This window comes from Elephantulus edwardii, unplaced genomic scaffold (assembly GCF_000299155.1).
Source record: "Elephantulus edwardii isolate Elephantulus edwardi_28Jun2011 unplaced genomic scaffold, EleEdw1.0 scaffold00117, whole genome shotgun sequence".
In the NCBI taxonomy this organism is placed as follows: Eukaryota; Metazoa; Chordata; class Mammalia; order Macroscelidea; family Macroscelididae; genus Elephantulus; species Elephantulus edwardii.
Genome location: NW_006399867.1, coordinates 10,343,160 through 10,358,485, shown reverse-complemented (window position 1 = coordinate 10,358,485; position 15,326 = coordinate 10,343,160). Strand labels below are relative to the sequence as shown.

The following is a 15,326-nucleotide window of genomic DNA, read 5'->3' as shown; positions in this document are numbered from 1 at the left end:
TTGCAGCGTTTCAAGTTCTCTTCACTTTCTGCAAGAAGGGTTGTGTCATCTGCATAACACAGGTTGATGATGAGTCTTCCTCCAGTACTGATGCCACATTCTTCTTCATACAGCCCAGCATCTAGAATTATTTGCTCCGCATAGATTGACTAGATATGGAGAAAGGATACAATCCTGACACACACCGTTCCTGATTTTAAGCCACACATTGTTCCCTTGTTCTCTATTTGGACAACAGCATCTTGGTCTTTCTATAAAGATTAGCATCAAGGAAATCCTACAGAGTTCAGCTCTGCTCTAAAGCATGAAGCAATAAATTGGAATCAACTCGACAGCAACTTTTGTTTTTTGTTCTCTCATGAGAAGAATTTGGCCATTTTGGGTATATTACTCTGGGCATGATGTTAGCACAGGTCAGGCCTTGGAAAGGGCTGGCATGCCTGGCAAGCTCAGTGGATGAGAAGACCCTCAATTAAGTGACTGCAATGGTGAGCTCAAGTATGTCAGCGATGATGAGGAAGGCCCAGGACAGGGCAGGGTTCAGATTTGTTGTTGATTGCTGTCAAGTCAAGCATGACTCATAATGACCTTATGAACAAAAGACCCAAAGCCTTTCTAGAACTATACTCATTTATCAAAATTCATAGAATTTCCAGGGGCACGTTGTTTAGGAAGTGGAAGCCATTCCTGCTTCAAAACCTATCTTAAACTTGGGGAGCTCCACCAAGCACTGTTCACCAAGGGTAACCGATAAGGCATTTGACACCCCAATGGTACAAGGTTCAGCATCACAGCAATCCAATGTTACCTTAACTGCAAATTGACAGAAGAGTGTTGTAACCACTTAGAAGAATGTTCCTCCAAAATAAAATAACAACTGACTTTTAAATACAAAGGCCCTGCCTGAGGTTTTGTTGACTTTAAACAAGAGGCTTAAATAAAAACCAACAAATAGGTGAATGAGTGAGTGAATTAGTGAATAGGGGAATATAGATGAGTTTGCATATAATTCATAATGTCTTAGAACAACCTGAAGGTTGAGTTAATCATACACCTTACATTCCTGTCATGTGATCACAAGTCTCTATGAGATACCACTTTTGGTCCATGGGTTGGTTTCTTTAGCATCCCTATTTTTCATAGTTGACTCAACAGCACTTAACAACAACAACAACTACCACCACCATGATAATAGTTTCTTCTATAATGGTAATAATCCTTTTTAACCCTCTTGTTTTAGGTTTAATTCTACTTTTCCAAAATTGAGTGAGTTAGCCAAAGTGGCAAAGCGAGCTAACTAGTGGTAGAGCAGGTAACCCAAGCCCCGTCTGTAGAAGAGAGTCCATATAATTGGATGAAGAGTCGGACATTTGGAGACCAGCTAAGGACCAGCAGCCATTCTCTGCTTTGTTGGTGAACTGCCCTGAGCCTGTTTTCTCAAGGACCGGCAAAGCAGGGCAGAGTCTACTCAAATTCTACTGATTTACTTCACTGGAGCTTTGGTGGCCTAGCGGCAAGAAGCTGCACTACAATCCTGAAGGCACGTTGTTCTCCGCAGGAGAAGGACCTGCAATCTCCTCTCATGTGATTAACTGTCTCTGAAAACACACAGGAGGGTCTACTATGGGTTAGTTCCGACTCAAAGATAAAACAGCACACATTACTTTTACACCATATGTCAACACAAATGAAAGTCTTAATGGGAAAACACCCAGTATTCTCCTGGTCCTCTCTACAAGTACCCAGGGATTATATGTACATGCAACAGGCACTCAAAAAGCATTTGTTCAATGCATGCAGTGCCGACTCTTGGATCCTCAGAATGGCATTGTTGGGCCAATTCAGTTAGATGCCTCCAGTTTTGTTCACATGCCTTAAAAAAGCTGCTTGTTTTCAGATTGAGGAAAAAAGGGTTATTTTAAATAAAATCTTCCTTTTCAGTGACAACAGGTCATTTCCCTTGGCATTTCTTTTCCATGAAGTGCTAGGGAATGGGAGTTTCCAAGAACTCCATGAATTAAGGCAGCAAAGGGGAAATTTCTGTTAAGATTGTCTTTGGGCCAAGCAGCTTTGTTGCTTCTACCAAATTCGAAGACCCTCAAAGTGTGCTATCTTCCAATTTTTAGTAATATCAAAGATTAGATGCTAGAGGAATCAATCATTAAAAGTGTCTATCAGTGTGTAAGTGCATCTGATCTGGGATCTGCCTAAGAATCTCCTCTGTCTGAATAAAGGGACATCATTCCTGGCTCTAAGGAGTCCTGGTGGCACAGTGGTTAAGAGCGTGTCTGCCAATCAAAAAAGGAGCAGCTTGGGAGCTCTGGTGGCCTAGTGGCAAGAAGCTGCACTGCAATCCCAGAGGCACACAGTTCAAATCCACCAGATGTTCTGCTGGACAAGGGGGGCAGCTGCAGTGCAACAACTGCTTCATGAGAAAAAGACGTGACAGTCTGCATCTGGAGAGATAGATATACAGCCTTGGAACACACAGCGGGCAATTAGGATCACCCCAGGGTTGTAAACAGCTCGATGGCAATGGGTTTTGGGGTTAGTTTGATTCCTGCCCACAAGGCTCAGCTCCAACTCTATGGCACAAAAGCCCTTTCTTGGGCCAGTGCTTCTCCTGATGTAAGTCATGCAATGCTTTTTTCTTTATCCCCCAATTTCTATCTTGGTGTCATGGCAATGCTTACCTCTCTCTCAGGAAGGATCCCAGGTTTCTCAAAGTGTTTTACCTCACTCTTTTTTTTTTTCTTTTTTAATAAGTAAGGAAAACCACATGGTTGTTGTGGCAGGGCTGTTGCAAAAACAATTAATGCAAAGACCCAAGTGTTTGAGAGGCATATTCTCACAATCCTTTACATATGCTTGGTTTTTAAACTATCAGATTTTACAGGGACAGGTCCTACACAGATGTGTTCTTCCATTAACTGTGAACTACTTAGTACTATGCCAACAGAGATGCAAAGCTTTACATCTGTCATCTTCAACCGTCACCTCTATTACCGCTTGGTAGGTGGCGCTGAGTCGAATGCAACTCATAGCGACCCTAAGAACAGACCTGCACCCTGTGCTATCCTGTGCCGTCCTCAGCATCTCTGATGCACTGGAGGCCACTGCTGAAGTCACTGTGCCAATCCATCTAATTGAGAGTCTTCTTCTCTTTTGCTGATCCTCCTCATCTTTCCAAGCATGATGACCCTTTCCAAGAAATACCCTCTCCTAGCAACATATCCACAGTATGAGAGATGACGCTTTAGGGTGTTGTTCTTTTTTAAAAAAAGTTTATACTTTTTAGTTTTCTAGTGGTTTCAATTTTCTTTCCATTTTCCCTAAGTCTCTCTTCATTTCCAATTGTCACTATTTTGTGAAACTCTAAAACGTCAGTCTAGAGACAAAGGTGGTATGTGATCCAGGCTGTAGTCTTCACAGTTGCTTACTATGTGTCAGAGAGCTGGACAATGACAAGGGGTGATAGAGAATTTGATGCCTTTGAGCTGTGGTGCTGGAGAAGAGTTCTGAATAGACCATGGACTGCTAGGAGAACAAACAGATTCGTCCTAGAGAGAGTGAGGCCAGGCTGCTCCTTGGAGGCAAGGATTCCAAGGCTTTATCTGACATACTTTGGACATGCTGCAAGGAGGGGCCGGTCCTTGGAGAGGGATGTCATGCTTGGAAGGGTGGAGGAATGGAGAAAGAGATACAGTGACTGGGGTAAAGAGGGTAGGTGTGTTTGAGACAGTAAAGTTGACACAGGATAGAGCAGGTTTCAGGCCTGCTGTACATAGGGTCGCTATGAGTTGCAAGAGACTCGATGGCACATAACAACAACAACAAGCAGAATAATAAACAAAATTCTTTGGAAAAAAACACACAAAACCTTTTTCTATGAGAATCAGTTGATTCTCTCCACTTCTATTTTTTTCCCCATGAACACGTTTTCTCTTTGAGCATTTTAAACATTTTAGTCCAACATCTATTAAACTGAGGCTAGAAATTGCTAGCCTTCTCAACTTTTATTGTTGTGAAAACACTATATATATTTTTGCCAAGTCAATGTTTTTCAGGTATATAATTCAGTGTTATCAATTACATTAATCATACCAAACAATGTAAGGATATCATGCTTGGGAAGGGTAAGGGACAGTGCAAGAGAGGAAGACCCTGGATGAGATAAGATGACTGAGTGACTAGGGTTGGTGTGTCAGAGACAGTGAAATTGGCTCAAGATACAGCAGGGCTCAGAGCTGTTGTACATAGAGTTCAGAGCTGTTGTACGTAGGGTCGCTGTGAGTCACAAGTGAGTCAAAAGCACATAACAATGTAATTACAATCATCCAACCCACAATCACCACCAAATTCCCATCACCATGAACAGAAATTCACTTCCTAAACAAAGACTCACCCTTCCCTCTTGTCCTTGGTAATCACTAAGAAATGTGATTTCTACTCATTTGCTGATTCATGTTATCTCATAGAAATGAAATAAGATTCCTGAGTAGCAGTGCCACTCAGCATAGTGTTTTCTAATTCCATCCACACAGTCGGACGTGTCAAGACTTCTCTTCTCCTGGCTGAGTAGTGCTCCATAGTGTGTGTACCATACTTTGTTTCTCCAATCATCCGCTGATGGGCATGGGGTCACTGGGAAAGTGCAGCATGACCACTGGAATACTCTGGAATATGCTGCTTTCAAGTCCCTTGATTTCTTGACTTTCTGCAATTATTACCTTTGTTGTTGTTGTGCACCCCAGAGTTGGAACAAACTCCTCGCTGACTCACCAGCAGGTTTTTTGGAAGAAGTAAATCACATGCAAGGAGACTGCCCGTATCTCTCCTGTAGAGCAACTGGTGGTTTTGAACCGCATACCCTGGGCAATGGTAGTGCAATTCCTTACCACTAAGCCACCAGAGCTACCTCTGAAGCTCTTTTCTCAATTTCAAACAAACTTGAATCTCATCTTTTTGGATAATCATACAAATTCCAGAGTTAGTATTCTGAAAATAGATCTTTTTCAAATATAAAATTTTTTTCAAACCACATATGACTCCTGTTGTTGTTGTTAAGTGTCATCAAGTTATAGACAATTCATAGTGATCCTATAAACAAAAGACCTGAACACTTGTATAACTTTTGTCATTTCTCCATGTTCATAGAGTTTTCAGAGGCAAGCTATTTTGGAAGTGGATGCCACTCTTGCTTCCAAGCTTGTTTTAATCAGGAAGCTCCACCAAACACTGTCCACCATGGGTAACCATTATCACATTTGGCACATCAGTGTCATAGTATTCAGCATCACAGCAACCATGAGTTACCTCTGTACAGCAAATGGACAGACCAGTGCTATACTGTTTAGAAGAATGTTTCACAAAAAACAATTAAAATCAGGCCTGAGTGCCACAGACTAAAATACCTACCTTTGGTTTGATAGCATCACTTTCTGTTTACTAGGCCCACTGAGCTCTATGTTGTTGTTGTTAATTGCCATTGAGTCATAGGCGACTCATAGCTCCCAGCTCGCTCTTACCACCTACCAAGAGGCCAGAGCCATCTTTCATGGCACAAGAGAACTGGCCCTTCCACAAGTCGAATGACTTTTAAAAAAAGCCCCAGCTTCTGTCCCAGTCTCTCATTGGCTCCAATGAGAGGCGCCCATCCCGCTCTCACCAACCAAGAGGCCTAGATTAGGATAATGCCCTCATCACCAACTTCCACCAATGTCATCTTATCAAAGTGACTGGCTGCCCAATACACGTAAGTCAGGAAAAGCTCTTTTCCTTCAATCTTCTATTCCACACACTCCACCTTCAGCTGCTGGGGATTACCAAAGGAGACATGGAAAAACACTCCAATTGTTCTGTGGCTTTGGTGTACCCCTCCTGACGACAGAACAAAACACCCTCAACACAAAGGGTTTTTTGGTTGGTTTTTTTTTTAATTAAATGATATATTTAAAGTATAAAAGTTGCCCAGGTACAAATAAGTTACAGAATAATACTTAACAAAAGGACTATGGCCTACATGTGGCAAGTTCCATTTAGCTTCTATTTTAATGACTTTACGTCAGTAACTATAAACTCCAGCATTTTCTTTCTCCTAATCTAGCCTCACATAAATGCAATCCCTGAGGTAAACTCAGTGTCCATCGCCAACATCCTTGAATGTAAACTGAACCCTCTAGGAAGAATTCGAGTATTTCTAGTCCCACAGATAATAGAATGACAGTCGTTATCTTAATCAAGTATTACATTATTTCATTGAAAAACAGAAATGGGCCCTTAAAACAATTTCATGTGTGTGTACATGATTTAATCCACCAACAGGACATCTCAAAATTGGTAAAGTGTGGCTAACGGGGATTTAATGCAACTCACTACTGTAGAATTGGAGCCGACTCATAGCTGATCCTCCAGCAGGTGTTTGGAGGCTGTGAACTGCATGGAGGAGACTGCACCTCTATCTCCCAAGAAGCAGTCGCTTGGTGGATTCCAACTGCCTGCTTCTGGCCACTAGGTTACCTGCTTTGAGGAATTGTTAAAGACTGCAGAGAATCGACACCATGAAGACTGTCAATTTTACCTACTATAACCCTTATCATTCTTCCCTGAGGTAAACATTTGTGCTAACTGGTGCCATTGTACACGGGTCTATAATCAGGCGCTATGTACTATAAAGAGCTTTGGTGGCCTAGTGGTAGGGAGCTGCACTGCAATCTCAAAGGCATGTAGTTCGAGGCCATCAGCTGCTCCGCTGGAGAAGGATGGGTAATCTCCCTCTGTGTGATTAACTGCCTCTGAAAACCCACCGAGGGTCAGCTATGGGTCAGTTCTAACTCTACGGTACACAACAACATGTACTGTAAAAGATGTTTTCTGCAGACTCAATATTATTTAAAAACCCTTCCTTCATAAATATCACTATAGTAGTTTAGAGAGCGCACTGGGAGAGCTCTGACAATTGTCCTAGTCTGAGAATAGAAGTAATGCTTAATAAGAAATCAAATAAATAGGGATGACCTTTCATAACTCAACTCACTATTATACAACTGAATGGCAAACAAGGTTAAACAATGACATCTCTGAAAAGGTGCTTTTTGGTATTTCCCCAAAGCCTGTCTCTTCATGCTCCGTGCACATTCTTCAGACAATAAAATCAACTCTTTGTTTTACTTACAGCAAAAGGAAATAATTGTTTCCCCCTCTACATTTTAATTAAATTTTCCAGTAAAAGAAAAAATGGACTCAGGAAAGAAAAAGCACATTGTTAATAAGTTTAAAAACCTAAACTTGAGATAGTATTTCAGACATTTACCCTAATTGTAAATGGTTACATGAAAAATAGCTATTAAAAAAGAGAAAACGTTACATGAATTACATTGTTTAGTATTCTTTTAAGTATTTTTTTTTAAAAAAACAAAACTCAAAACCCTGACTTTTCCCATAAACCCACCTCCTTTTAGCTAAGGAAGGAAATTCAGAGCGTGTAGACCTGCACTTCTTTTTCAGAATGTAGAGGTTATGATAAAGCCCTTTCATTTTCCACAAATTTGTTATTGCTATTGATAGGGAGCTTTAGAAGACATCTTCAAAAAAACTCCACATTTTATATCAGGTCAAATTCAGTAAGCTAAATGACACTGTGCTTTTATTAACAAGTTCAGGAAAACCATCAAAGGCTAAGTCTTTTGCAGAAACTCAAATTTCTGCAAAATGCACATATTAGTGGGATATTTTAGTAACACTGGGACAATAAATAAGTTACTTAAGATGGAAGATGCCCTGAATGCAGGTGTCATCTCTGCACTGCTGGAGGGACGTGAAGATCTTCCACAGCGCTGCCTGCGTCCTCCCTATTCCCAACGTGATCATCTGAAATGAACAGAAAGGATTGTTAGTATTCATCTCAAGTCCAGTTGGCAAGCAAGCCAGTGTATGCACAGACACTGTAGGATGCTAGATTTTTCCACTGTGTGAGCCCTGTACGTGGCATAGGGCAATAGGAAAAGCACAATTTTAAAAACTAAGAAATAAAAATGCTTAGAACCCTAGGATTCGCTCTAAGCATTTATTTACATAAAATATACTCCTTGAGGAAGCCGTGTACAAGTGGTGGTAAACGCCTCATGTCATAGTTAAGAAATGGAACTCCCCAAAAAGCACAGGCGCTCTGTTTTTTTCCTTTATTTAGAGAATACTTTCTTAGTTTCTGTAATCAAACCTGTGTAGATAAGATCTTACATATGTAATACTCATTCAGTTTTGTGAGAGATGTCAAAGCTCATCAACTTAGGCAAAACAAAAGAAAACTTTTCCTTCAAATAGATATATTTCCCAGCAGTATTCTCTTGTGGCAAAAAAAGGAAACCAAAGCTGTTTATATCTTCCCACCAAACCCAAACGATCCAAGAAAATGTAGAATATGTTCTTTAGCCAAAACCACAGATGATTAAGCTCCAGGTGGACCGGGTGAGGCCCGAAGCCGGTGCCCACATACTGTGCTCTGGCAAACACAAGGTCAAGGCTCCAGGCGCTCTGAAAACTTGAACCCCCCAAGGTTTCACAGATACTTTTTTAACTGAGAGAACAAACTTTTTTTAAGGGAAATTTTGCTAAAAGGGGAAAAGAAGGTAAACTTAGCCACGCTGTTAAGGAAAAGGGGTAAAAGGCCATTTTAGCGCCATAAGCACACACAAGATTTGCCAACTTTAGAAGACAATGCTTAAAAAAAAAAGAAAAAAGGAGGTCTGGTGGCCTAGTGGCAAGAAGCTGCACTGAAATCCCGAAAGTACAAGGTTCAAATCCACCAGATGCTCTGCTGAAGAAGAAGGAGAGGCCATCACCTCATGTGTCCGTTGAATCTGATTTGATGGCATACAACAAGTAAAAAAAAAAAAAAAAAAAAAAAGGACAATGCTTCTCACTTGCCTCCATTAATTTTTTAAACTATATTTTCTATAGTCCTCAGCAGCTGGTTATTTTAACTGCTAGTACAGGTATAGTTCCCAACCCCATTTTGATGACTATGTTCTAAGTTGGTTCTCATTTAAGCTGAATTCTCTCTTCTTCTTAAAAACTTTTCATTATTGCCTGCTATATTGTTAACTGGGGCGCTCTGGTGGCTTAGGCGTGAGGAGTTGTGCTGCAAACCTAAAGGCTCGTGGTTCAAATCCACCTGCTGCTCTGTGGGAGAAAGGAGAATACTGCTTCTGAAAACCCACTGGAGGGTCAGCTATGAGTCAGCCGGCAGTGGCTAACTAAGGAGCTTAACAATGTAACTGATGTGCTGTAACACTCCACAGTAGATATTGCTGAAAGGATGTAAAACGCACCATCATAAATGCTGTTTGTTAAACATACTAAGTCAGGGACTGCTTGTACGATTTTATAAGACTGGATAATAGATGAAAATCTATCTTCATTCATTTGAGGCAATCTTGCTGAACAGACAAAAACAAACAATTTCTTTGAAACATTGTTAGGTTTTCTAAAAACTCAAAATTAACATTTCAAAAGAAATAATTCAATTCAAATAAATTTAAAATTCTATTTCAAAATTTGAAGAAATTAAAAATGAACAGTTCCCTTACATTATATTGTATTATATATAATACATGTTAGATTTTCTCACAATCCATTATTATTTTTAAAAAGTGTTGTTCATGTACTTGAAGTTGAGCTGATAATTTTTATTGTAAAATAACCAGCCAGTCTTTTATTTATAGCAAAAATTATTTTGCCTTCAATATTGCAAAGCAGGATTACAAGTTTCACTAACAAACCAGTTATTGTTTCAAATGTGACTTTATCCACATGAACACTCTACTGTTTTGTTGTTGTTTTTCTTTTGGTTTTTAAAGTACCCTGAAAAGGTTGATGAGCTATAGTTTCACCTTAGGCTTATTTTCAAGTAGTAGAGAATTCCATTTCCGTGTTTTCCATTTCGAGCTGGATAAGCGTCTGGGGAGATAAGGTGGAATCTAAACATTAGCGTAACATGCTCAGAATCTTTCCACTGCTGTTGAGTAAGACTCACAAGACCTGCGGACAGGAGGCCAGAGCTGGGAAAGCCCAAGTGTGTGGGAGGGGAACATGATACAACCGTTTACTAACTCAAGAAATCGCAGAGAAGCCGTGGCTGGGCCAACAAAGTGTTTTGTTTTGTTTTCTTATCAAATCATTTCCTAAACTGGATTTGACAGAACATTTTCTTTGCAAAGTAAATGATCAAGAAAAATAATGTGCACTAATCATTGTTCCTCCCATTAGTTCAGAATGGTTACAAAGGAACTAATGCACATTTGCACTTTCTCTCTCTCTCACACTGTGCTGTCAGGCTATCAATGCCTCACCTATGAACTTCATCTCACATCTTAGGAGTAGGACAGAACTCAATTAAAAAATGCCCTGTTACCTATACTTCTCCTTATCTAGTCATTAGCCGCAAATATAAAGGAGACTGACTATAAAAAGGACTGACATTGTTGTATATTGTGGAGTTGGAACTGACCCATTGCTGACCCTACAGCAGGTTTTCAGAGGCAGTAAATTGCACGGGACGAGACTGCCCATCCTTTTCCCTGGAGCAGCTGGTGGATTCAAACCACGTGCCTTCGGGATTGCTGCACAGTTTCTTGCCAAGAGGCCGCCAGAGCTCCCTATAAAAAGATTACAAACCAGAAAAGGTCTTCCTCAAGAACTGCTAATGCTGAAGGTTCCTTGTTGCTTTGGAAAGTGTTAATGTGTATACAGTAAGTATGCCTGCCAACTGAATAGTGAAGCACACAGTGTCATATAGTCTAAGCAAGCATAAAAACTGATGAAGCCTTTTTAAAGGGTAAGTAGATAGTACCTGTTAGATTTGAACATGTAAACGCTTTGCTATAGCAATTATAGACATCTTGATTGCTACACATTCACAGAGGAGAGGTATTTCTATTTACTGTTACAAGAAGCAGTGTGACAACATATTGTTGTTATGTGCCTTTTCATCTGACTTGAATCTACAATCAACAACCTTTGTCCCAGCAAAAGATATGCTGCATTGGGAAAGCCTGCAGTCAGGGACCTCTCCAAAGTGCTGAAGAGCAATGATGTCAGTTTCAAGTGTATCTGTTCCAAGCTAGAGTTTTTTGCAGTTACTTCCTATGCATCTTAAAGTTGGACAACATGTAAAAGCAAAAACTTAAGAACACAGAAAGTACAACAGTAAAGGAATGATTAGCTACTCTCAGAGGGAACTGAAAAGAGGACCTGTTAAAATGTTATTTATTCAGTACGCTGGAAGTCAAAGTTGCCCAGAACCTACAGGTATATGGGAAGACTAAAGGTTTTCAATCTAAGAATATATCCACAGTAATCAAGCCTGGAAGCAGGAGCGGCATCCACTTCCAAAATGGCTTGCCTCCGGAAACTCTGTGTACGAACAGTGCTCAGGCTGTTCGTTCATAGGGTCGCTACGAGTCGTCTACGACTCGACGGCATTAAACAACAACAACAACAATCCTCTACTGGGTACTCTCTGCAGGCCTCCAAGATTCTCTTTCATAACATATTTTGGCTTTCTGGAGGATAATTAAGGCAAGACCAACTATACACCCAACTATATTGGGTATAAATGGCATTGAAAAACAGGGAAAAAAATTCAAAAGCTCAAGAAAATATACTCCAAACAGAAAAACATAAAAGCAAATCTTACTGACAGTTTATGAGATAAATATTAGAAAGCTCATACCTATTTTTCTTGTACTAGGTTTTCTTCCAAAATTTGAGCTCGAACCAGGAAGTGAAGACCCTTTCAGAAGTGCATTCTGGACCCCATCCTTAGGCCCATGTAAGAAATGAGCTAGGATTCCGTATAAGAGAGGTCTACAGCAGGGGGGAAAAAGAAAGATCAAGGAAATCTATATAAACAGGAAAAGACTGAAATAAATTATTTGTTCTTTAAAGATAGCCTCTTTAAAATATGTGTTCTTTAAAAGACATTCAAAATGGCTAAATCATTCACTAGTATATGATTATTATACAAATTGTAAGATCTGCTCATGTTCTTTTAAGAGTACCATTTAATCCTGGCATTTCAAAAATCCCTGAGAAAGCATGTTGTTGTTGGGTGCCATCAACTGAGTATGACTCACAGTGACTCTATGAACAAGAGATCTGAACCCTGTTCTATCCTGGGTCATCTTCACCCTTACTGACACACCAGAGCCAACTGTGGCAGTCACCGTGTCAATCTACCTTCTTCTCAATCTTCCCCTCCTCCGCCGACCCTCCACCCTTCCCAGTATCTTGTCCCTCTTCAAGGAGTAGCCTCTCTTAGAACATGTTCAAAGTATATAAGGGGAAGCCTCATCATTCTTGTCTCCAAAGAACACTCTGGCTGCACCCTCTCCACATTCTTTTGGCCGTCCGTGTGATGTTTAGGATTCTTCTCCAACACCAGAGCACAAAGGCATCAATTCTTCTATCATACTTATTCACTGTCCAGCTCTCAGATATATATAGTAAGTGATCAGAAAGACCATGGCCTGAATCAGACGCACCTTAGTCCTCAAACTGACATCATTATTCAATAATTTAGAGAGATCCCTAACTGCAGATTTTCCCAGTACAACGTGTCTCCTTATTTCCAAAGGTGTTAACTGTGGATCCAAGTAAGATGAAGTTGTTAACAGTTTCAGTCTCTTCTCCAGCCATCAAGATTAGAGAAAACATGTTAACAGCCTAAATCTCATTTTAAATAGAAATAGAATTTCAACCAATTAATACCAATTCAACTTCTGAACACCAAAAACCAGTATAACACTTCCCAATACCCAATCAACACTTTGGAAGTTCTGACGGCCTGCTATGCAGGGAACTGCATTGCCAACCCAGAGGCAAGTGGTTTGAATCTATTTGCAGCTCTAAGGGAGAAAGATGGGCAGTCTCCTTCCATGTGACTTACAGCCTCTGAAACCCCACTGCAGGGTCAGCTGTGAGTCGGTTCCAAGTGGACAGCAAACAAGCTTTGAGAAAACCATCACTTAGCTGTCACTTTGTGACTTGTGTGTTGTTGTGATGCTGGAAGCTATTACCACTGGTCCTAAACTACAGCAGACACTCAATCACTCAATCTATCTATTGATTGCTTTTTACTTTCTTCTCTCTTCTATTCTCATTCCTGTTAACCCTCTAAGATTGGTTCTCTCTGCGGGTAAACCATTCTTTAGCTTTTTATAGTACTTGTCTATGCCATAATTGCCCTTTTGTAACAGATTTATCTTACTATAATTGGTCCTACTGCAATGCATTAATACTCCATTGTGTGAATGGATACCACGGTTTCTTTAGCCATTCATTCATTGATGGGCACGTGTGCTGTTTCCAGTTCTTTGCTATTTTAAATAAGGTTGCAGTAAATCTGAGTGTGTGTAATGTCACATTCTTGTCACAGCTCTTATTTCTGCGGGATATATATACACCTAGTCGTAAGATTGCTCAGTGAAAGGGCATCTGGGTCACAGAGACTCAGCTGACCACTGTCTCTCGTATACAGCGCCAGAAAATGAGGCCCTCTGATTAAAGGCACACAAACTACAACTAGGAAAGAACCGCCTCCTGCCAGTGGTTCTGCACCTCAATAAGGTGGATGGAGGAGAGCCTTCAGCCAATGAAGGGTCTTCATTTGCTGACGTGGCAGGACTCAAAATGAGGAGAAACAGGTGCAACCATCCATCAGTAACTGGAAGGGGAAACGTATGAATTATGAACCCAGAAAAATTGGAAGCTGTTAAAAATGAAACAGATTCCATAAAGATTGACCCCCCCCCTAGACATGAAGGAGCTGAAATGGGCTGAAATCCACAGGCTAGACTAGGGAGCGGAAATAGTGCTGGCCATTCGGAATCAGACAATCAGACGGTCTACCGTGCTGGGAATGACAAACTGCAGAGCAATGGCGCCACACTCACTGTAAAACAGAACAGGTCAAGTTCAATCCTGAATGACAATCCTGCACAGAAGGTCTGTTAACATAATCAAATGGAATAACTTGGTGCACTGGCATAAATAATTCAGAAAGAAAATATTCTACCATCTTGGTTTGATGAGTGCTGTGTGGGGGTCTTAGAAGCTTGAGAGTTGCCATCTGAGATATAATGAATGCACTCTACTCGCCTGGAACAAAGGGGACTGAAGAAAATCAAAGGCTCAAAGCAGAAACTAGTCCAGGGGACAAAAAGGCCTCATTCATCTAGCCAAAGTCCTTTTGACCTAAATGTTATCTGGCTCCCACTACCCATTGTTCTAATAAAGACACAATATAAGGTCCAGGGTAGAAAGGGAGAAAAAATACACAATAAAGCTAAAATTCTGTAAAAAAAAAAAAAAGAAGACAGACTTACTGAACTAATAGAGACTAGAGTAAACTGACAATGCCTATTTTCTTAAGATACTCTTTGAACTTGGAACTAAATTCATTCCCAGTAGTAATCTTTCATCCAAAGAATAGACTGGCTTATAAAATAAACACTGTCATCAGTGAATGATATGTTCCCTGAAATAGTGAATTACAGAAGACCAAATGGTCAACATTTACCAAAACAAAGCAGAGATGGTAGAGAGAGGTAAGGAGGCTATAACAGAACAATAAAAGGAAATAACAGGTATGTCAACACATGATGAAAAGTGTAACCAATGTCATGGAATAAGAAGTGAGAAATGCTCAATGGAAACTGAATTTTCTATATTTTCACCTGTTGTTATTGTTATGTGCCATTAAGTCGCTTGCGACCCATAGCGACTCTATGTGCAACAGCCACAAATCCTGCTCTATCTTGTGCCAATCTTACTGTCTTTGACACACCTACCCCCATTACCCTAGTCACTGAATCAATCCATCTCATCAATGATCTTCCACTCCACTCTCCCAAGCATGACAGCCCTCTCCAGGGACATGTCTAAAGTATGTCAGATGAAGCTTCAGAATCCTTGCCTCCAAGGAGCAGCCTGGTCTGACTCTCTCTAAGACAAACCTGTTTGTTCTCCTAGCAGTCGTGGTATATTCAACACTCTTCTCCAGCACCAAAGCTCAAAGGCATCAATTCTCCTTCTATCATTGCTAGTCATTGTCCAGATCGCTGATGCATAGCAAGTAATTACAAAGACTGGATCTGGTGTACCTTAGTCTCCAGACTAACATCATTGCTCTTTAGTACTTTGAAAAGTCTCTGACAGCAGACTTACCCAATGCAATTCATCTTTTGATTTCCTGGCTGCTGTTACCAAGAGTGTTGATTGTGGAGCCAAGCAAAGTAAAGCTGTGAACAATCTCAATCTCTTCACCA

General features: G+C 40.5%; 1 protein-coding gene across 1 annotated transcript in view; it reads right to left on the bottom strand.

Moving 5' to 3' along the window:
- FOPNL (FGFR1OP N-terminal like) overlaps positions 1–15,326 on the bottom strand; it is a 36,233-nt gene that overhangs the window by 7,159 nt on the left and 13,748 nt on the right. Inside the window, exons 4-5 of the mRNA XM_006892720.1 lie at positions 11,732–11,865; positions 9,891–9,957 (exon numbers count right to left, since the gene is read on the bottom strand). Coding sequence (XP_006892782.1) covers positions 9,891–9,957; positions 11,732–11,865 — 201 coding nt within the window. The remainder of the gene's footprint in view (positions 1–9,890; positions 9,958–11,731; positions 11,866–15,326) is intronic.